At 33.8% G+C, this 19439-nt stretch overlaps 3 protein-coding genes across 3 annotated transcripts; 2 read left to right on the top strand and 1 right to left on the bottom strand.

Moving 5' to 3' along the window:
* Positions 1-5260: 5260 nt before the first annotated feature.
* HELRODRAFT_162353 (hypothetical protein) lies at positions 5261-7006 on the bottom strand (the record flags this gene model as incomplete). Its single annotated transcript, XM_009024583.1, has 1 exon — positions 5261-7006. The coding sequence occupies one exon, from the start codon at positions 7004-7006 to the stop codon at positions 5261-5263; it is 1746 nt and encodes a 581-aa protein (XP_009022831.1).
* Positions 7007-9824: 2818 nt separating this feature from the next.
* Positions 9825-11120, top strand: HELRODRAFT_121380 (hypothetical protein; the record flags this gene model as incomplete). The annotated part of the gene is made up of 2 exons (XM_009024582.1): positions 9825-10351; positions 10586-11120. Coding segments are annotated over 2 exons (1062 nt in total), but the record flags the coding sequence as incomplete, so codon positions are not given.
* A 972-nt stretch (positions 11121-12092) lies between these two features.
* Positions 12093-12539, top strand: HELRODRAFT_162351 (hypothetical protein; the record flags this gene model as incomplete). Its single annotated transcript, XM_009024581.1, has 1 exon — positions 12093-12539. The coding sequence occupies one exon, from the start codon at positions 12093-12095 to the stop codon at positions 12537-12539; it is 447 nt and encodes a 148-aa protein (XP_009022829.1).
* Between the last annotated feature and the right edge of the window lie 6900 nt (positions 12540-19439).

The raw sequence follows: 19439 nt of genomic DNA, 5'->3' as shown, positions 1-19439 counted from the left end.
CAGCGCCATCATCTCCATCACCATCACCACCTTTCTTTTCATCTTCTGCATTTTAATTTTTAAGAAAATTTTCATTAAGATTTGTAGATGGTAATAAATTAACGTAAGAACGAACATACGAACGAATGAACAACCAAACGAGCAAACAAACGAACGATCGAACGAACAAGTAAAATAATTGCGTGTGGATGAACGAAGGAGAGGCTGGAGAGGTGAAAGTTGATGAACATTTAATTGTTGCTGACCTCAATAATTTGTTGTTATTCAATACCGACTGTATTGTCAGATTGTTGTTGTATTGTGTGGTGCGTTGTTGTCGTGATGTTGTTGTTTCACAATGACTGTTTTGTTATTATGTTGATGTTTTTGCTCTATATTATTGTTGTCACGTTGAATTCCTGCCATTATGTAAGATTGGCTTTAATATTTTGTTTCAAGTTTTTTTGAGTTTTTCTGGCTAGTGTGTGGGATTTTATGTCGAATTTCTGTTGCCGGCAATTAGTTTCACCATAATATATTATTAATTTATCTTTAAAATTTTAAAATAATAAACGTTATTTAAGATACAAATTAATAAACCAATCAAACACATACATACAAACACACACGCATATCCCACAAAGACATGCACACACATAAGCAAACTTACACACACACACAAAAGCACAACCACTTAATGTGACATAGAGTAGCATAACACACAAGTCATCAATTAAACGTTGGTGCGCTCGTATCATTGGCCAGGTAATTGTTCATTTACAGATGTTCTCTTGTTCGATTGCTCTGTGTTGTTGTTGGTGTTGTGTGATGGTTGTTGTTGTTGCTGTTATGTGTTTTGTTGTAGCAACAATGTTGAAGTGTTTTAGTGTTTTGGTAATACAGATTTATAAATTGTTTATGAAAGCTTGTTGCTGTTGGTTTTGGTGGAGTTAATATTGGTTTTAAAAATTATGACAATAATAATAATAATGATGATGATTGAAAAATGATGAGATGATGATATCAATGATGACAACGATGATGATGATGATGACGACGACAACGATGATAGCATTTTGTAATTATAGTTGATTATAGATGAAGATCAACGAGTCCCATGATGAATGTAATTATTTCATTTAGAATATTTTCATTCTTTCAACAGCTTTTAAAAAATTCTCGATAATAACTATTTTTAAACAAATTTTAAGCCGATGCATCAACATGAGCCATACAAAACGAATGACAACAAACAGCAAACATCATCAACAACAACATAACAGCAACATCATGCAAACACCAGTAACCACAAACCACCAACAACAACAACAAAACGACAACATCAACAACATCAACAACAATAGGCCACACGCAACACAACTAGTAATTTACGAGCGCTGAACACGATTTGAAAGATGATTGATGAGTTTTAAAAATTAAAACGTGCCACCAACCAGGGCTGCAACTCCAAACTTACTCCATCCAATGTCAACAACCACCTAGCAATCAGCAACAACTACAGCAGAATGGAACGTTAGCAATCTCGGTTATAACAACTACAACGTTAATTACCCAACATCGCTAACTCTCAACAATATCCGCGAAAACATTCTTGACAACGTCTACACCGGCATCTAAAACAACAACACATTCGAGAAAAACTAGCAACAACATCCTCATAAACAACACCTACAACAGCAGCACTTCTTTACAGACATCTGGAACATCAGCTACAGAAACATCCTTATTATTATCATCGTTATCATTAATCCTTGCACTGCCTCTCTGACTAACAAACACACACACACACACATACATACACACACATACACACACACACGCACACACACATACATACACACACACACACGCACACAATTCTTAATAAACACAGTGGAACAATCGAACGTTGCGTATGTACAAAAATGTACATACGCATACATGTACAACGTATTTGAAAATGTTTGAATGTGGTCATCATTGTTATGTACATATGTGTGTCCACCGTGTTTTCCATTTTGCTAATTGGCAATTACTCGAAGTCATGTTGGATTATGAAGGATTTGTCAGAAGGTGTTGTCATCCAATCTACTACCTAACCCTCCATCTTTCCGTCTGTCTTCCTTTTTCATTCTTTAAGAAATTTTTCCAGTTGCTAGTATTTTATTTATTATGTAAATGTGTTTGCGTGCTTTTCTGTATGTGTATGTGTGCGTGTGTGTGTGTGCGTGTGTGTGTGCGTGTGTGTGTGTGTGTAAGTTTGCGTGAGTGTTTTTATGTACGTGTCTGCAGATTTGCTTGTAAGTAATTTTAAATAAAACAATTTGCTTTACGCATAAAAAATATAAATTTGCGAAAGTAAATAATTTTCGATGAATGAATCAACATTGTTTAATTGCATATAAAGTTTTGAAATTCTTTAAAAAATTATTATATGTATTTGGAATTTTTAATTTTAGTAATTTAATTATTTGCTTTGAATAATTTTAAGTATGTTCACGAATTTCAAAATTTTTATTTGAAAGGCGTATATTTATATTTAAGATTTAACAGGCGATCAACTTCCTCATCATCATCTGACAACATAACATCACGCTTTACTCCAACGTCAGATCAATATGACGTCATCGTATTATCACAACAACAGCAGCAGCAACAACAACAACAATGACAACACCTCACAACAGCACATTGACACGTAGAACCATCCTGCCATCACAACACAACAAATACAACATTAAAGCGTTGCCCACATCACAACACAACAACCACAAAGCAAGACATTATCACATCACATGCAACATCACATTTAACATCACATGTAACATCACATGCAACATCATAACACATCAGCAGACCAAACATTAAAGCGAATATTTGTTTGCACATTTCATTTCTAAATTTTCACGAACAAAAAAGGAAGAGAAAAAAAGAGAATAAAAATATTAATTCAATTATGCAATTTGCTATTCCGCATTTTACCAGAATTGAATTAGACATTTTATTTGCCCATCTAATACAACGCTCTGTCCGTAGCTCGGAGACAATTTATTTCATATATATGAACGCATGCATGTACCTTCGTGTCTTTCATGCATACTACACACACACGCCACACACACACACACGCACACGCACACACACACACACATATACATACACATACACATACTTACATACATGCATACATACATACAAACACAACCATACATACATACGTCGTACATACACACACACAAACATTCGTACTTACGTATAAACATACAGACATATATTACTCGCAAAGACATAAATTTATACAAATGTCATATATGTGCATTTTTTTTATAAATAACATATAGAAGCATTTAATTTTACAGAGTTTTTATGGGGCACCGTACTTATATTCCAGAGAATTTGTTGACATGTCATGGAAATAAACAAATGTCCCAACTGTGAATAACTGCTCAAACTTCATGGAGAAAATTTAAAAGCGAGACACACAAAATGCCCGCCATAATACAGGAAATTGTTTTAAATGATATAAACTGTTCTGGTGATAATGAAGAAGAATGAGGACGAAGAAGATCTTAAGCATCTTCGACAACACAGCATGGACTTCCAACTGAATGCATGAGATTTGATCAACACAGGATTTGTCAAACTACCTTAACACGAACAAATAATGCACACACACAAGCACACACATACTCACACAAACACACACAAACACACATAAACACACACATACTTACGTTATCACATCACCACATCATCACTAGAACATCTAATCACACTACTGTTAAAATTTTTTTATAGATTTTTGGACACGCGTAATCGTGTGTGTGTGTGTGTGTGTGTGTGTGAGTGTGTAGGTGTGTGTGTGTGTGTGTGTGGTATGTGTGTACAATTAATAAAGTTCAAACACATTGAAGATGAGGGGACTGTTGATCGATTGAATAATAAGAATTGAGGGCGTAGCAGGCAGGCGTGTACATGCATGCATTGTTCTTGTTAGCTCCTGCCTTCCACTGATAGCTCATTGGCTAGATAGCTGTTTGGTTGGTTGATTGGTTGGCTGGTTGGTTGGTTAGTCAGTCGGATGGTTGGTTGGCTGGTTTGTCGGTTGTTTGTCGGTTGGTTAGTTAGTCAGACGGTTGGTTAGTCAGCCGGTTGGTTGGTCGGTTGTTGGCTGGTTGGTTCTTTTCTTGGTTTGGTGTATGTAAGTTGGCAGGCGGGCAAAATATTTCATGATGAAGGTGCTGGCAGATCCAATTTAGAGCCCTCACACTCACATATTTTTGTATGCTTTCTTAATGACAAACTTTTTTATATTTTGATTTTGGGACATCACTTTTTACTTTACCAACCAATTTTTTTTTAATTTGTTAGTTTTGAAATTTTGTGGTCGTAGAGTAAACAATTATTCTGCTGAGAGAATATGTGTTTAATGCTTGTGTTAATTTTTGATCGCGTTTCTTTGACTTTTTGTTGTTAGTCATTGTTGCGGCTGCTTCTGAATGTTGATTTGTTAGTTGAAGTTGCGTGCTGGTAGGTAGTTCCTGTAAACTTTCATTGTTGACTGTTGTTTTTCATGTTAATTGCTGCTTCGATTTATATTAACTGATTGTTTAAAGTGTTTACACTTTAAAAGTTGTTGCTATTTGCTGTTTTTGTTGTTGTTAATGTCAACCGCTTCTTTACGTTATTGTCCCACAATTCAAAAGTACCAATTTATTAAACGTTGTAATGATTAAAATGTTAAACGAATATTTCAGAAAACAGGACAAATAAACAAGAATGTCATATACGATGCACCAACACCTAAGCAAAATAGACACACGCAAACACGCACAAAACATATAAACACATACGCGTGTATAATTAGGCAGAAACATGACGAAACATATTCGTGTAAGGGGCGAGATTTTGAAATGGTTTTTGAAACGCATCAGGTCCCACTGTGCCACTGAACAGGTTGGATTGCAAAGAAATCTCAGCCCATCACGTTGCAATCTATCCATCTTAGTAACTTACACAACTTGAAAATTAATTGGAAAAATAAATTGAAAAATATTTTTTGAAGCTCAGAGAATTTGAAAATATTATGTTGCTGTGTAAAAGTGTGCTGAAAGTGTTGGAACTGTATTAACGATGTTTCATAAACTTCATATTTGTGATATTATTTAGTGTTTTATTTGTTAGTTTTATAATAATTTTTGTTCTTGCTAAAAATCTAAATAATGCCAGAGCGGCGATCTTGGTCAGTTTTATTTGCCAAATTGTTTAAATAAAAATTTTGTTAGAAGCCAAAATGTTTAACGAAATATAAACTAGATACTGTTTTCATGCTTTTTTTGAAAAGAGATTCAAGTGCAAATGCAAATGCAGCAAAGGTCATGAACTCACTTGCATGTTTTGTTCCGATGAGGTTCTCAACATCTAACACGTGGTGAATGAATTTTCTCTTGTGAGCATTTGTTGGTTCACTGTCATGTGTCTCCTGCTTGTTGTTGGTCGGTTGAGGATGTTGGTCTCTGGAAGCCACATGTTGTTGTTCAACGTTTGCATCATGTGTTTCATCGTTATCAATTCGCTTGGTTGGATTGTTTTGTGGCAACACTCTCATCAATTTTTGTTTCTCCGTCTCATTTGAGTCAGCTTCACTTTCAAAAACTTGTGTTTTTTCATATTCGTTTTCTTCCTGTACACTTGTGTTCAATAAAATGTTCTTACAATGCAAATGTTTGTTTATTTCACAAGCGTCGTTGTCAACCAGCTCTCCGTTTGCAATGATATCTACTGGTTGATCACCTGGGCTGGCCTCAACAATACATTTGATGCCTCTCGTCTCATTATCATCGTTGCTGCTCACATTGTGGTTCCTGTCTCCACTCTTTTCATCACTTTTGTCATGGTCATTGTGTCTTCCAGTGTTGTTCTCTTCATAGTTGCCTCCTTGGGGAACAAGGTCAAGGACGAAGCTGCTGCGGCTGTTGCTGTTCAATGTGGAAATGTTTTGCTGGACTGCGTTCTTATCATCAACATCTACGTCAATATTTTTATCATCGTCGTCATCATCACCATCACTATGATCATCGAAGGTTGAAACTTTGTAGCAAGCATCCCGATAATGATGGATGCTGTATTGTTTCCTTCTCTCACCAACTTCTCGAAATTGTTGCTTCAAATTTTTGTAGCAATCTTTCTCATTCATTTGTGTATCGCTGCTGCAGTAACTGTTGTTATTGTTATTGTTGTTATTGCTGATGTGTTTGCTGTTCTTAATGTAGTTGTTGTAGTTGTTTCTGAAATGACAGCTGCTGTTGCTGTTGTCGTTGTTGGTGATGTTGGAATCAGTGTTGTTCAAAGTTGTTGTACCAATTATTTCTTTCTTTATTGCATCATGTAAATAATGTTCACCATCATAATAGTCATCATCATCTTCATCGTTAGTACTTTTATCATCGTCATAATCGTCCTTGTCATCGCCATTGTCAATAACGTCGATATCAAATTTACTGTTGTTGGAAGAAGATTTGAATGAATATGATGTGTTTTTGATGGTGTGGATGTTTTTGTTGAAAGTGCCATGATAATCATTGGTGGTTTTGTTGCTGTTGTTGTTCTCATTAGAGCTAATGTCTCTAACCTTGTTCACGTCATTGTTGGTATTGATTGATGACTTGCTCGGGTTGACCTTATCTCCATGTACTCCTCCTCTCTCGTATCGATCCTTCTTAAGTTTGGTATTAATTTTCAAATTTTTTTCTTCGGTGCTTTGGATGGAGTGGTCGCTGATGTAGTTGTCTTCGATATCGTTTATATTGTTGTCCGCGTTGTTGTTCTTCGAGTAGCGCACATGATTGGCTGTTTTAATTTTGTTACTCATCAACTGTTCATTTAAGTTGTTGTGATTTTTATGCGTTGTGTTGTTGCTGTTGTTGAAGTCGTTTGATGTCGTTTGCCACTTGTAAACAATGTTGGCGATTGATAATTTGCGCTTCGACTCGAAAGATTGCGACACAAATTCGGCTAGCTGCTCCATCTACCTCAACAATTTAATCTTCTTCACGTGTTTTTTATACATATTAAATTTCATATATATGCTTGCTTATTTATTTGTAAACAACTCAACTAAAAAACTCAACTTTAAACAAATCCACAGTTTGATATTGTTTATCACGTGATTAATTAACTGATTAATTAATTAAATAATGTTGTTGGATGAAACGAAAAGGACGATGAGGGCAGGAAGAGAGGGAGAGAGAGATGTTGAATAATAATTTTAAACGGCAGAGGAGATTGAGCGATCAGGCGCTACACTTATGAGACGGCGCTCGACCATTATCCATTTATTTTATTTCAACAATCGCTTTCCATAATCAACCGCAACTAATTGATCGACCAATAGCATCACTTCATCGCAGACTCACGACCAATAAGAATCGTCGTCGTGCACGTGATCTAATTTGACTCCTCCCACATTACGAGATAACAGGATTATTTCCAGAGTAGATAAAATTCGAGTGATTCGCTGGAAGATGCACATTTAATAAATTGCAATTTTCAATCTCTCTCTCTCTTTCTCTCTCTCTCTCTCTCTTTCTCTCTCTCCTTTCTTAATGTAGTAAACTAAAGTATCTAATCGCAAATAACAATAATCGCAATGACCAACAATCCTGCTTGTAACGGCATTAGCATCCGTGCACTGAATGAAAACTTTGCTTATTTGATTGTTTTTTACCGGATCTGAAAACCTTTTAATTATTGTTTTTATTATTATAACTATTATTATTTATCATTGTTATTATTATATTTATTTATTATATTTATATATTATATTTATTTTTGTTAAGTGTTTTTTTATTTAAATAATGCAACTTTTAGGCATATCAATATTTTTATTTCAATCATTTTAATGTTTTAATGTAATTTCGATATTTCATTTTTGAACTTTGAATTTATATCGGTTATTAATCAGTATATTTTGGCTGGTTGTCACACGATTTTGTCTTCAAATTCAAGCATTTACGTAAGTGATTATTGGTATGCAAATACGAACTGAACTCTAACAAAATGTGGCTGATACAAATAACAATTTTTGATTAATAAATAAAGAAAATTGATGGATGATCTGTTGTAGTGATATCTTCAAAGTTGTTGCTTTAGTAGTTGATTCATAATTTGTTATTTGAAATGTGTTCCTGGGAGATCAAATTCACGACAATTGAAAGTTATGGAAAATTGCCGCTTTCCAACTTTTGCCTCAACCGTATTTGTATGGTGATTTTTCGTGACAACCAAAAATAAAGGTTACTAACTAACGTTTCATCTTATTTGGGGTCAGAACCGTAAATTTGAAAAAATTGTTTAATTTTTAAACGACTTTACTTGTGTGGAAGGATACGAACCTACAACCCGAAGGCAACGCCTTCCTCTTTCTTTTTATAAAATGAATTTTTGTACTGATTAACTATTTTACGCAATTGATACATTTAAAAACGTGTAATTAAATATTTTTACATATTGCCATATTTACTTTTTTCTAGAAAACAAATATTGTGTACATAGTACATAAGTTAGTTAATACACAGTTACACACAGTTAATAAAGTTAATAAAGTGTTACATTTACATACAACTCTGCATTTCAATTTCGGACTTTTTGAAAATATGTAATCAGTCCAAACATTTTTGACGCGGCAACTTTCGAATGAGTTTAAAAATTAAGTGAAATTTTTGTTCATTTTGACAAATTTAAAGAAAAATAATATTGGTTAAAACACAAAAAATGAAACCCTCTCTTATCAAAAACAGATTTATTACATAAAAATAAATCGACAAAGATTTTTTTATAATTTATTTATTCGATAAACATTGAAAACGTTATCACACATTTTAACTTCATTTAAATTAAATAATGATTTTTATAAAAATGTTGGTAACTGTTAAATAATGATTTTTATAAAAATTTTGGTAACTGTTGTCTCATAAAACTTGAAAAAATTTTATGTTTAGTGTCAAATAATTGAAAAAAATTTAATTACGTACACATGACTGCGAATGTGAAGTTGTGTATATGCGTATGTGGTGTTTGTGTTCTGTAATTGGAGTGTGTTTATCAGTGTGTGCGTGCGCGTATGGCGAATGCACACAAATGAAAGCCTAACAATGTGACAATATGGTAAGCAGTCAGCCTTGAATTGTGAATATTGAATGAATCAGTCATGAATGGCATATGAGTTTATTAACAAATTCCAACTGCAATACGTGCAGTGCATGATATGAATAAAAATTAAAATGTTAATTTATTCGTGTACACCTTTCTGATAGGTTGTGCAGTCGGTTTACGTGGTTAGCCACGTATTTCTTATTTAAAAAAATAAGAATAAAAATTTAATTTTGTTAAATTTTTTAAAGTTTATCAAAATGAAAGAGAATAATAGAACAAACGGTTATGTAATATTTCTTGCAATTGCATGCATCATAATTTGTTCATACATAGTCTTGGAGAAAATTATGGGAGGCAAAGATTACTCTGACGGCCGCAGCATTGTACCGACACCGATTGATGATATTTTAGCTGATGGAATGGATTCTGATCCAATACATATGCCTAATTGGCCAAACAAAGTAATTAAACCAAAAAACGTCAAAAATGTTAAATCGTGGAAAAGATCCGTTACTCAAAAATCTGTAAACATTTTAAAAGTTCCTGAAAATAAACAGAAAAACGTTGAAAAAATAGAAATGGCTATGGATAAGGTTCGGTCAAATATGCCAGCCATCGTAGCAGCTCACAAGCACATCATCAAAACACAAAGGAGAGCGCCAGATTCTCGCTACAACATCAACGTCACTAACAGCGACCAGCAATCGTTGGACAGAAATGTACCGGACACCCGACCTCCCATTTGCAAGACATTCACGTACGATAGATCAAATCTGCCGAAAGCTTCGGTCATCATTCCCTTCTACAATGAGGCACTGTCCATGTTGTTGCGCACCATTCACAGCGTACTCAACAGAAGTCCTGATTCATTACTGAACGAGATAATACTCGTGGATGATTGCAGTCCAGACGAACACCTCCAACAACCACTGGCAACTTACGTCAAATTATTACCAAAAGTTAAGTTGGTGAGGAATGACAAGAGGCAAGGTTTGATTGTCAGTAGGATGAGAGGAGCGAGAATGGCCGAGGGACCCGTGCTGATATTTCTCGACGCCCACTCTGAAGCCAACGAAATGTGGTTGGAGCCACTGTTAGACGAAATACGTAAGAACAAAAAACAAGTTTTGCAACCATTCACAGACGCCATCGATGCCATGTCTTTGGAAATCGGAGAACCAGGGATTTATCACAAGGGCAGTTTCAGTTGGGATCTAAGGTCGGTCCAATGTTTAATTATTATTTCAATTTTGAACAAAAAATCCCAATATTATGATAGCAATACAATACTGTTTCATAGATAATTATTTTTCGATAGATGACAGGATAATTAAAAAATTTAAAACTTCACTTTTTTAAATAAGTAAACTTTGTTTTTGAGCAAAACTAAAAAATAAAATTTAGATTTTTATTCTTTCAATCACGTAACATGTTGACCGTACAACAACACCAGGTACACCTGGATCAAGGCCACAGAACATGAACAGAAGGACGCCAGCGACACGGGCCTGCCTTTTTTCACCCCAACTCTTGTCGGATGCGCTATCGCAGTGGATAAAAATTATTTCGAAGAAATTGGAAATTTTGACGAAGGTCTAAAGGTTTGGGGCGGTGAAAATATTGAGCTTGGATTTCGTGCGTGGATGTGTGGTGGGAAGGTGACCACCGTCACCTGCTCGCACATGGGACACGTCTTCAAAGAGTTTCCATACACGTTCGACGGCGATAAGGAGGAAATTGTGCAGAAAAATTTAATTAGAGTGACAGAAACCTGGATGGATGGAATGCGCAAATATTTTTATGCCTCCACTAGAATTTTTTCATATAAAAGAGCAGAATTGAATGATGAAGATCTACAATCGCTAAATGAAAGAAAATTATTGCGAAAAAATTTAGGTTGTAAAAACTTCGAATGGTACATGTATAACATAATGCCTCAGTTAGAAGCGCCACCTATGGATTCAGTATTTTACGGAGAAGTAACTAACGATAAATCAAAATGGTGTTGGGAAATAACGGAAGATTATTATCTCGGGATGACTTACGTGTGTTACCATCACAAAATTATTCCGAGTAATTATTTCTCTCTAAGCAAAGAAGGAATCATGCGCTATCGAGACAAATGCATACAAATACCGGAATATAGTGTCCTACTCAAACTCGACGAGTGTCCACCAAAAGATGACCAGCAGGCTCTCGAACGTTTCGGGGTCTGGTCTTTGAAATCAACGGAAACTATTGTTAAAGGTCTCATTCAAGTTAAATTCAAACGAAATAATATTGTTAGAGATTTGTGCCTAGAACAAGTAACGAACGCAATCACTCCACACAAGGGTCATCAAATGCCGCAGTTGAACTCATGCAATGAAAATAACAATTTTCAAATTTGGTCCTTCACGTACGGGTTTGATTTTTCTTTGGTTCCTGCCGGTGCCCTATAATATTTTTGTTGAAAATTCAAATGGCGATGTTGTTTTTGTAATTAGATGTGAATTGAACTGTTTCCGAATGTTATGAAAATGTGAACAAACGATGTAAAATTTTGTTATTCCCATAACGTCCATGCTTCTTAACAATCAAATTACCGAAATTTTTAAAAAATTTGTTTATTACCAAAAAAACTTTGCTAAATTTTTGTGAGTAGTTAAAAGGCCGTAAACTTATTTGCAAGAAAAATCGCGGTTGCTTGACAACTAAATAATACAATTTTGTTTTCTGCTACCGGCAAGAACAATTTCTCTGCCACCAAAAGCAGCAAGATGATTGCTCATCATCAGTTCAATTATAACCAACGTTTACATTTTGCACTATAAATTGAGCTTTATTTCACGTTCTTCCATAGAAGGAAAATAAAATTGAGAAATATTTTCTACAATATTTTAAATTATTTTAGTTTTTATAAACAAAACTTTTTAATTTTAAAATTTGGCGTTTTCTGGTAGCAATAAACTATAAAAGACATGAGTCCGTTCCAGAGTATTTCAGGCACAAAACAAACCATCTCCACAAGCATCAAACTGATTCTCATCTACCTTCACTTATTTGCGCAAGTGCAGGACTCGTCAGGCAAACCATACGGCAACAACTTTAACAAATACAGCAACGTTGAGATGTTGAGGGAAGGAAAGGAGATGTCCCAAGAGCTTCCCGACAGCGGTCTTTTCTTTGGCAAGCGATCGGAAGAACTGCCAGACAGCGGATTGTTTTTTGGTAAAAGAGTCAACCAGTACCCTCTTGATAAAGATTTTTTTCACGGCAAAGAATTTCAGTATATTCCGATCTCTAGCATTGGTCAGCCCGTCAAACCTAGCGAAGTATTGTTTGGGAAGCGAGGTGAAGCTGACAATTTGCCAGAAAGTGGTCTATTTTTTGGAAAACGAAACCCAACTTTGAATGGACTTTCGTAAAATTTTTTATTTTTAATTTATTATTTGAATAAAAATGAACTCATTTCAACAAAAATAAATTTATTTAGTTCCAAAGAATCGTAAAAACGCTTAAATATTTCATTGAAATTTGTATTGAAATTTTCAAAAAAGATTTGTCATTAATTAGTTTATCAAAATAATACTAACGTGAACCAATGTTATATTGAACGTTCAATTTATTGAAAACAAAATTTTCGTATCAATAAAATGAATAGAAAATATCGTTTTTTGATAGAAAATATCTAGTCGGGTTAAATTTATCTAAAATTTTTATTAATAAAAAAATAATGTGTTAAAACATCACTAAAACTTTGAATATTTTCCTTATCAATTGGAAAAAAATGTCAACTGTTTATTTTAAACCGATGCACGGTAGGAAGGTACGAGGGGTGTGAAACTTTCATAATGTCACGCACGAGTTGGGCAGTAAGGTTTGAAAACAAATTTAGTGGAGGTGGGTTAGAAAATAAATTGGATGAATTTTGTGCACGCATTGGAGATCGCCTCAGAGACAATCCATCAATTAAAATTCAATTTTTCAATCGGTCTTTCATCTCCACAACAGAGCTCATTGGTCTGCATCACCTGATCAAATATCAATTGGAGACCTTCTGATGGATGAGGTTGGGACACAAAGAGGAATTTTTAATTTCTATCAGGAAAACGTTGTACTTGAAATTCTGTTCAAAGGTCTCACAAATATTGTATGTTACTACTAAGAACAGACAAGCAACATTAAAAATGCCAGAGAGTTTTTCAGCAAATTATTTTTTTATAAGATATTACAGATACGTTTAAAAAGGCAATTTATATTTGCACAAGCGTATAATCAACAAAAAAATGTTGCAATTTCATTCAAAGATAGTTGGATGCAAAATGTATCGCCATGCAAACCGTACATCACAAATTTAATTTTGTCTATAAATAGATGGTCTTATGAAAAGGACCACCACCGTTATCAGTACTATCATCATCCTTGTCCCCATCTTTGTCATCGTGATAATATATACAATAATAAACATAAACGCCATCTCATTCAGTGTTTCCTCAATTAACATTTTGAAAACTTTGAATAGACAATGGTCTCGAGTTGACTGTCGTTCAAATAAAGTTCGTTTGAATTTTAAATAGAAATGTTGACAAGTTTTTTTAATGAGAAATTACTTGCTAATTTAAAAAAAATATTATGACAAAAGAATTCAAAATTTCTATGCCGCCATACATTACATTTGCGCATAATTAACTTTTTAATTTTACAAAAATCTCCAAGCTATTTTTAAATTTCAAAGGTAAAACATCCATTGTTCAGAAAATGAGATTGCGTTGACAATCACGTTCTACATTTCTATACTCAACACCCATGGAAAGCGACAGGAATGAATATGGAATGATGGCTCTTTGTGCCAACGTGCAACTTTGCAGTTTCTTCAACCTCTCCTACATAGGCCTACAACAAAACCAAAGGCATAGTGTTACGATCCTCACAATGGAAATGTTGCTAGGGTTAAAGCTAAGTTGAACCAAATCTTTATTTAATTTAGTGAAAATTTTGACTTACCAAGTTTGTCAGTCTCTACAAAAAAATTTATTTAAATTTTTTACAAAATAACTGGTCTTAATAACAAAATTTGAAGACAAATTGTATGATAGACCAAAAAACTGAACAAACAACGGCACTTAACAAAACATTGCATTGCAGTATTTGAATCTCAACGTAAAATTTATTTATTTATATAAACTTCAGCATTGCCAGCACCTACATTTGTTTAAAAATGCAGTAAATAAAAGTTCAAGTATGTTTCTTGATATAAATAAACGTGTTTAGTGTTAGCACCCAAGGCACCAAGCATACATGCAAACAGCATGTAAAGTAAGCCACACGCATCTGCTGCGATTCCTGCTTGCGTGCCTGTAGCAACTAAAACTAACAACAACACATCTTCAAATACAAATATCTCAAATATACTGGCCAAACAATGACGAGCGAAATTTATGGAGGTAATAAAGAGAATAATTTGAATGAGTTTCGTATTGAAAAGGCCATTAATAAAAGCCACCTAATGCAGGCTAATGTGATATAATGATAATAAAATTAACTTTTGTACATTACTTCAACTGGGCCATTAATTGACAAGCGGGCACTTTTGTAATTTAGTTTAAATAAACAGCATAAACATACATTTTAATGGAAAGTTTTTTGCTTTTACATAATAAACAGCATAAACTTACATCTTCTAGCCAAATGATACATTTTTAAACGCATGCACACATTCACTTACGCTGATCAAGTTCGCGTCCACTGACAATAAAACACAAGTATAAATAAATGAATACCTAATGTTTTTTAAAAAAAAAAAACCTATGTATTATTTGGTATGCAAACACACATTCATAAATACACACACACGTTCAGAAACACGCACACACACATACATTTTGAAACACATACATACGTGTGTGTCATCCCATTAGAGCATTCATGGGACAACAATACTTTGAACTGTCTTTATGTGTAGTATTTGCGTCATGTGCACTGATTCAACATCCGGGTCCTGTGACATTTTTAATAGGGAAGGAAATATTTCAAAGTTTTTGATAATATTATAACGTATATGAAAATATTGTAACAATATCAGAAGCGTAATTGCAATAAATTCTAAAAACTTCACGGAATGAATCTTGCGAGTTGTCAAAATTGCATTATCAAATAATAAAATATTTAAGATAAAATGTGTTACAAAATTATGCAATGCAAGTTGCTGTACTCTATTCAGATGGGTCCTCCACTTTGAAAAAAAACTTTTTTGCTTTCGTGAGACAAACGAGAAAATTGGGAAATTTTGTTTATTTTAATTTTTTATTTGCTTTTGTTGTCATTCTTTGGAATGCATTGTCGACGCGATAACTTTTCCAAAAATTGATTGGAATGTTCAAAGTACAGGATATCAATCAATGTATACATGCATCATGTTATAGTTTACACACACGTCACGTTATAGTACTATACATTCACCATGTTTTAGTACAAATGCATCATGTTAAAGTGTTCATGTTGACGTTTCCAGGAACGATTAGCAAGACAGATTCAGGTTATGTTTGTTGGTTTTGCAGGCCTAAAGTCATTTGCATAATTGGACAAAAAGTTAGCAAAAACATGCTTAACGTGACCAAAACTTAACAGCCGCAGTGAAGTTCTGCCTGACACCCGCCGACAAGAAAATTCAAGCCGCTCTTTTATTCTTACTTTTATTTTAAAAAAAAAATTTTCAACAAATTGTGAAAATTGACATGAAAGTTTTTTTCACGAATGATTGGACTGCGTTAGGTGAGGTGTAGATGGCAGACGAGGGCACAATAGAACGAAAATTGAAACGAAACGATGAAAGACAATTCAACGTTTTTCAAATAAAACATAACGTAAAGTAAACCACCTAATGACTGAAAAAACTAAATTAAATTAAATTAAATTAAATGTAGGTTAAATGTAGATGTGCTGAGTAGGCTATTTTCTCAAATTTTTCGAATGCTAGTTGGTTGCCCGATTTATTCATAGACCTCTCTGGTTGTTTAATTTAGCATCCTTGCTTAGAAAGTAAAACTTAAGATACTTAGGCAGACAGGTAAAAAAAACAACGATTGTCAAGAATTTTACACTAAGTTCGATGTTCATTTATAGTCTGTTCAAGTGACCACCGTCCACTGATGATTGTTGATAAGATGCGTAGCGTTGCTAACAAATTTTTGATGGTTTGAATTTTTATCATTGAAGAGCCAGGGTTTATTTTTATCAAATTGATTAGTTTAATTTCTTAATCTGCAGATATTGTTCATGTATTTTTGAATTATTTTTGTCAACTTGTGGCTCAGAAAGACAGTTGCCAGTGTTTCCAAAAATGACATGAAAACATTTATTTGTGCATACACGCACGCGTATGTTGTATACACAACAAAGACGTGAGGTCCTTTTGGTCTGGCACAATGCGTACCATACATCGCGAATCATCCATCCTATAAGCTACATATATAAATGTACATGTATATTTGTTGCAAATATACAGCCATTTCGGCTGTAAGTTGGTTGAGAGACGTAACATATTGGATGTTCTGCATGAAGAGGAGTAAGATAGATTTTTCGCGTTACATCAGCTAATGTTAATTGACAACTTTTAAATTACATCCCGTGCCGTCATCATTAAACAGTGCTGGATGTCGCTCCAGTTTTCCTTCCGTTTCGTTACAGTGCAGTGCAAAGTATTGTTGCGATGTGTTCTTGCAAGGTTATGAGTTGCGTGATTTTGTCGAAATTACTTGCCAAGTAAGCCTCAGTACTCAATAGTCAAGTCGGACTTATTTTTAACATTCGGATGGTTACTTGAGAAGAGTTTTCCCATCTATCTTAGGCTCGTTAATGTAACTGTATTGACTTATAAAGAATATTTGCATTTATAACCACACTAATAAAAATTAATGGAATAATAATTTTTTGGCAATTTTTGCTAGTACTAATTTATTTTGTGACTTTAAAAAAAAGTTTAAAAGTTGGCATTCATGCTCGTTGTAAGTTTTGAAAGTCTTTGAAAAAAAAATTGAATACATCCCCGCTTTTCTAATTTTTAGACTTTTTGTTTGAAAGTTTGTTGAATAAAGAACTAATGTATGGAATAGGAAAGGAAATTTGAAAAGAAAAAATATTGCTCTTTTTATATGTAACATGATACGTTGTTGCGTTATTAAATTTGTGGTTCGTTTATTGTTTTACATTTTGAAAACTTCATAAATATTTTCTAAATTCAGTTTTGCTATTTTAATCTGTAAAGTTTCATACATACAAATAAATAAATTAAACAGTTATTTAAACTTGCTTTATAAAAAAATATATAAAAACAATAATAAATAAATAAATAAAATTACGTGTGGTCAATAATTAAATTGGAGAAAGGAAGAGTGAAGTGAGCATCAATCCAGAGAGACAATCAAATTATTTCGGAAGAACAAGCACTCCAGCCCGCAACATCTAATTAATTGCATCTTCCACCAACAAACCACCAGGAATACAACACCGACAGGCACGCCGTCACAAAAAGAGGGAAAAGTTCAAAAAAATCCTCATGCTGCAGACATGCAAATCTTACGGATCCTAATTGTTCGCCATTCGATTGCACCAACTTTCAATAACTGCTTCCGATCGGGCCACCGCATATCAACAACACCATTATCGTTATCACCACCATCGTCTTTTTGATATCATCACCACCGTCGTCATTGTCAGCAAAAGCATCATAAACGCCAACAATATTCAACATTATTCTAATTTTTTTGTTGCCAGTAAATCATCTATTTCTATCTTCAAAAAATTTGCCGTCATCATCATTATCATCATCTTATCACCACTTCTACCACCACTACAATCACCAGCATTATCATCACTATCCCCGCAATCATCATTTTTTTTATAATTTTCTCCATCATCACCACACAACCACCACCATCATGAAATTTGGTGAGCGGGCATTCAGTTTGATATCTTTAACTTTTGGCTTGGTGGCAGCGGGAGCACTGGCGCTTGCAGTAGCCACGGATTTCTGGATTTATGCTGTTGAACTAATCAGAGTAGACAACGAGACGTCCAGTATCGGTTTGTTTAGTTATTTCTGTTTCTTGTCTGTGGATGGTTGAAAATTGTTTGTTTGTTGTCTAGTTGGATGGTTGACTCGTTTGTTGGTTTTCGGTTGGTTTGTTGATTGGTTGGTTGTTTGGTTGGTTTGTTGATTGGTTGGTTTCTTGTTAGTGGTCTGGTCGGTTTGTTAGTTGTTTTTTTAGCTGTTTGTAAGTTTTTTTTATTTTCAATAATTGTATATTTTTTGTTAGGTTCGTGCTTGTTATCTTGCTGTAATTTTTTTGCTCATTGTGGAAAAATCTGATGATACCCTGTTGTGTAATTAAAACTTTTAAACTCTGTTGTTTACTTTAGAAATTTTTTACTACTTTTAAATTCAAATTTTTAAATTGTTTATTTATTTTATAAATTAGATTGTTTTCTTCGGTAAAAGATTTATTTTTCTCTTGCAAAGTTTTCGCAATTTGTTGCCGTTTGACTTAATGTTTTGTATTTTTGTTGATGTTAGTTTCAAAGTGATATTTTTTATCTCTCCCTAATTAATAAAAATGTCATGTAGTTTTTAATTCAACGTCATCTTTTCAATATAGATGTTGCTAGGTCGTTCACTCTTGTTGCACGTTATCTCAATGCACAAATGTGCATTTATTTTCTCTCATTGTTTGGGCTTGTCGCTGGTTGATATATCGTTGTTGAGTTGCGACAAAATGTTACTTGGATGTGTTGCGAGGTCATTCCCTCGTTATTACAGCCATTAAGTGTGGTCCATCTTGTTCCTTGTTGAAAATTTAAATGTTTATGTCATGTTATGTAAGTTGTTTCAAATGTTTATGTTAGCACAGGCTGTTGTTTTAAATGTTTATCTATTTTCCACATCTGTAAGTCAGTGAAATTCAAAATGAAAGTGTTTTCTGAAATTTTTTGATCATTCGACGGGATTTTTTTTCACATATGGCAGAAGTTTCTTGAAAACTGAAAAAGACAAAGAGCCATCATAGTTTAAAAATGGCACCACGTTTTGTTCAATTCTTTTCGTGTTCTCATTCGTTGATACGAAAAATATATTAGCATTCATAGTATATGACGTTTGATAAGATTAATATTCTGCGGTTAGTTAATAGCTAAAAGGTAATATTAAAATTATTCAATCATTCTATTTACAGAACTGTTCATTTCTGATAACAGTTGATTGCATACCTAATTTAAATTCACGAAATAGACAATTCTACAAACGTGCTTCACAGATGTATTGCATCACTTCG

The sequence above is a fragment of the Helobdella robusta genome, assembly GCF_000326865.2.
Source record: "Helobdella robusta unplaced genomic scaffold HELROscaffold_4, whole genome shotgun sequence".
Lineage (NCBI taxonomy): Eukaryota > Metazoa > Annelida > Clitellata > Rhynchobdellida > Glossiphoniidae > Helobdella > Helobdella robusta.
Note: the sequence above shows the minus strand (reverse complement) of the source record. Positions and strands in the feature narration are given on the sequence as shown.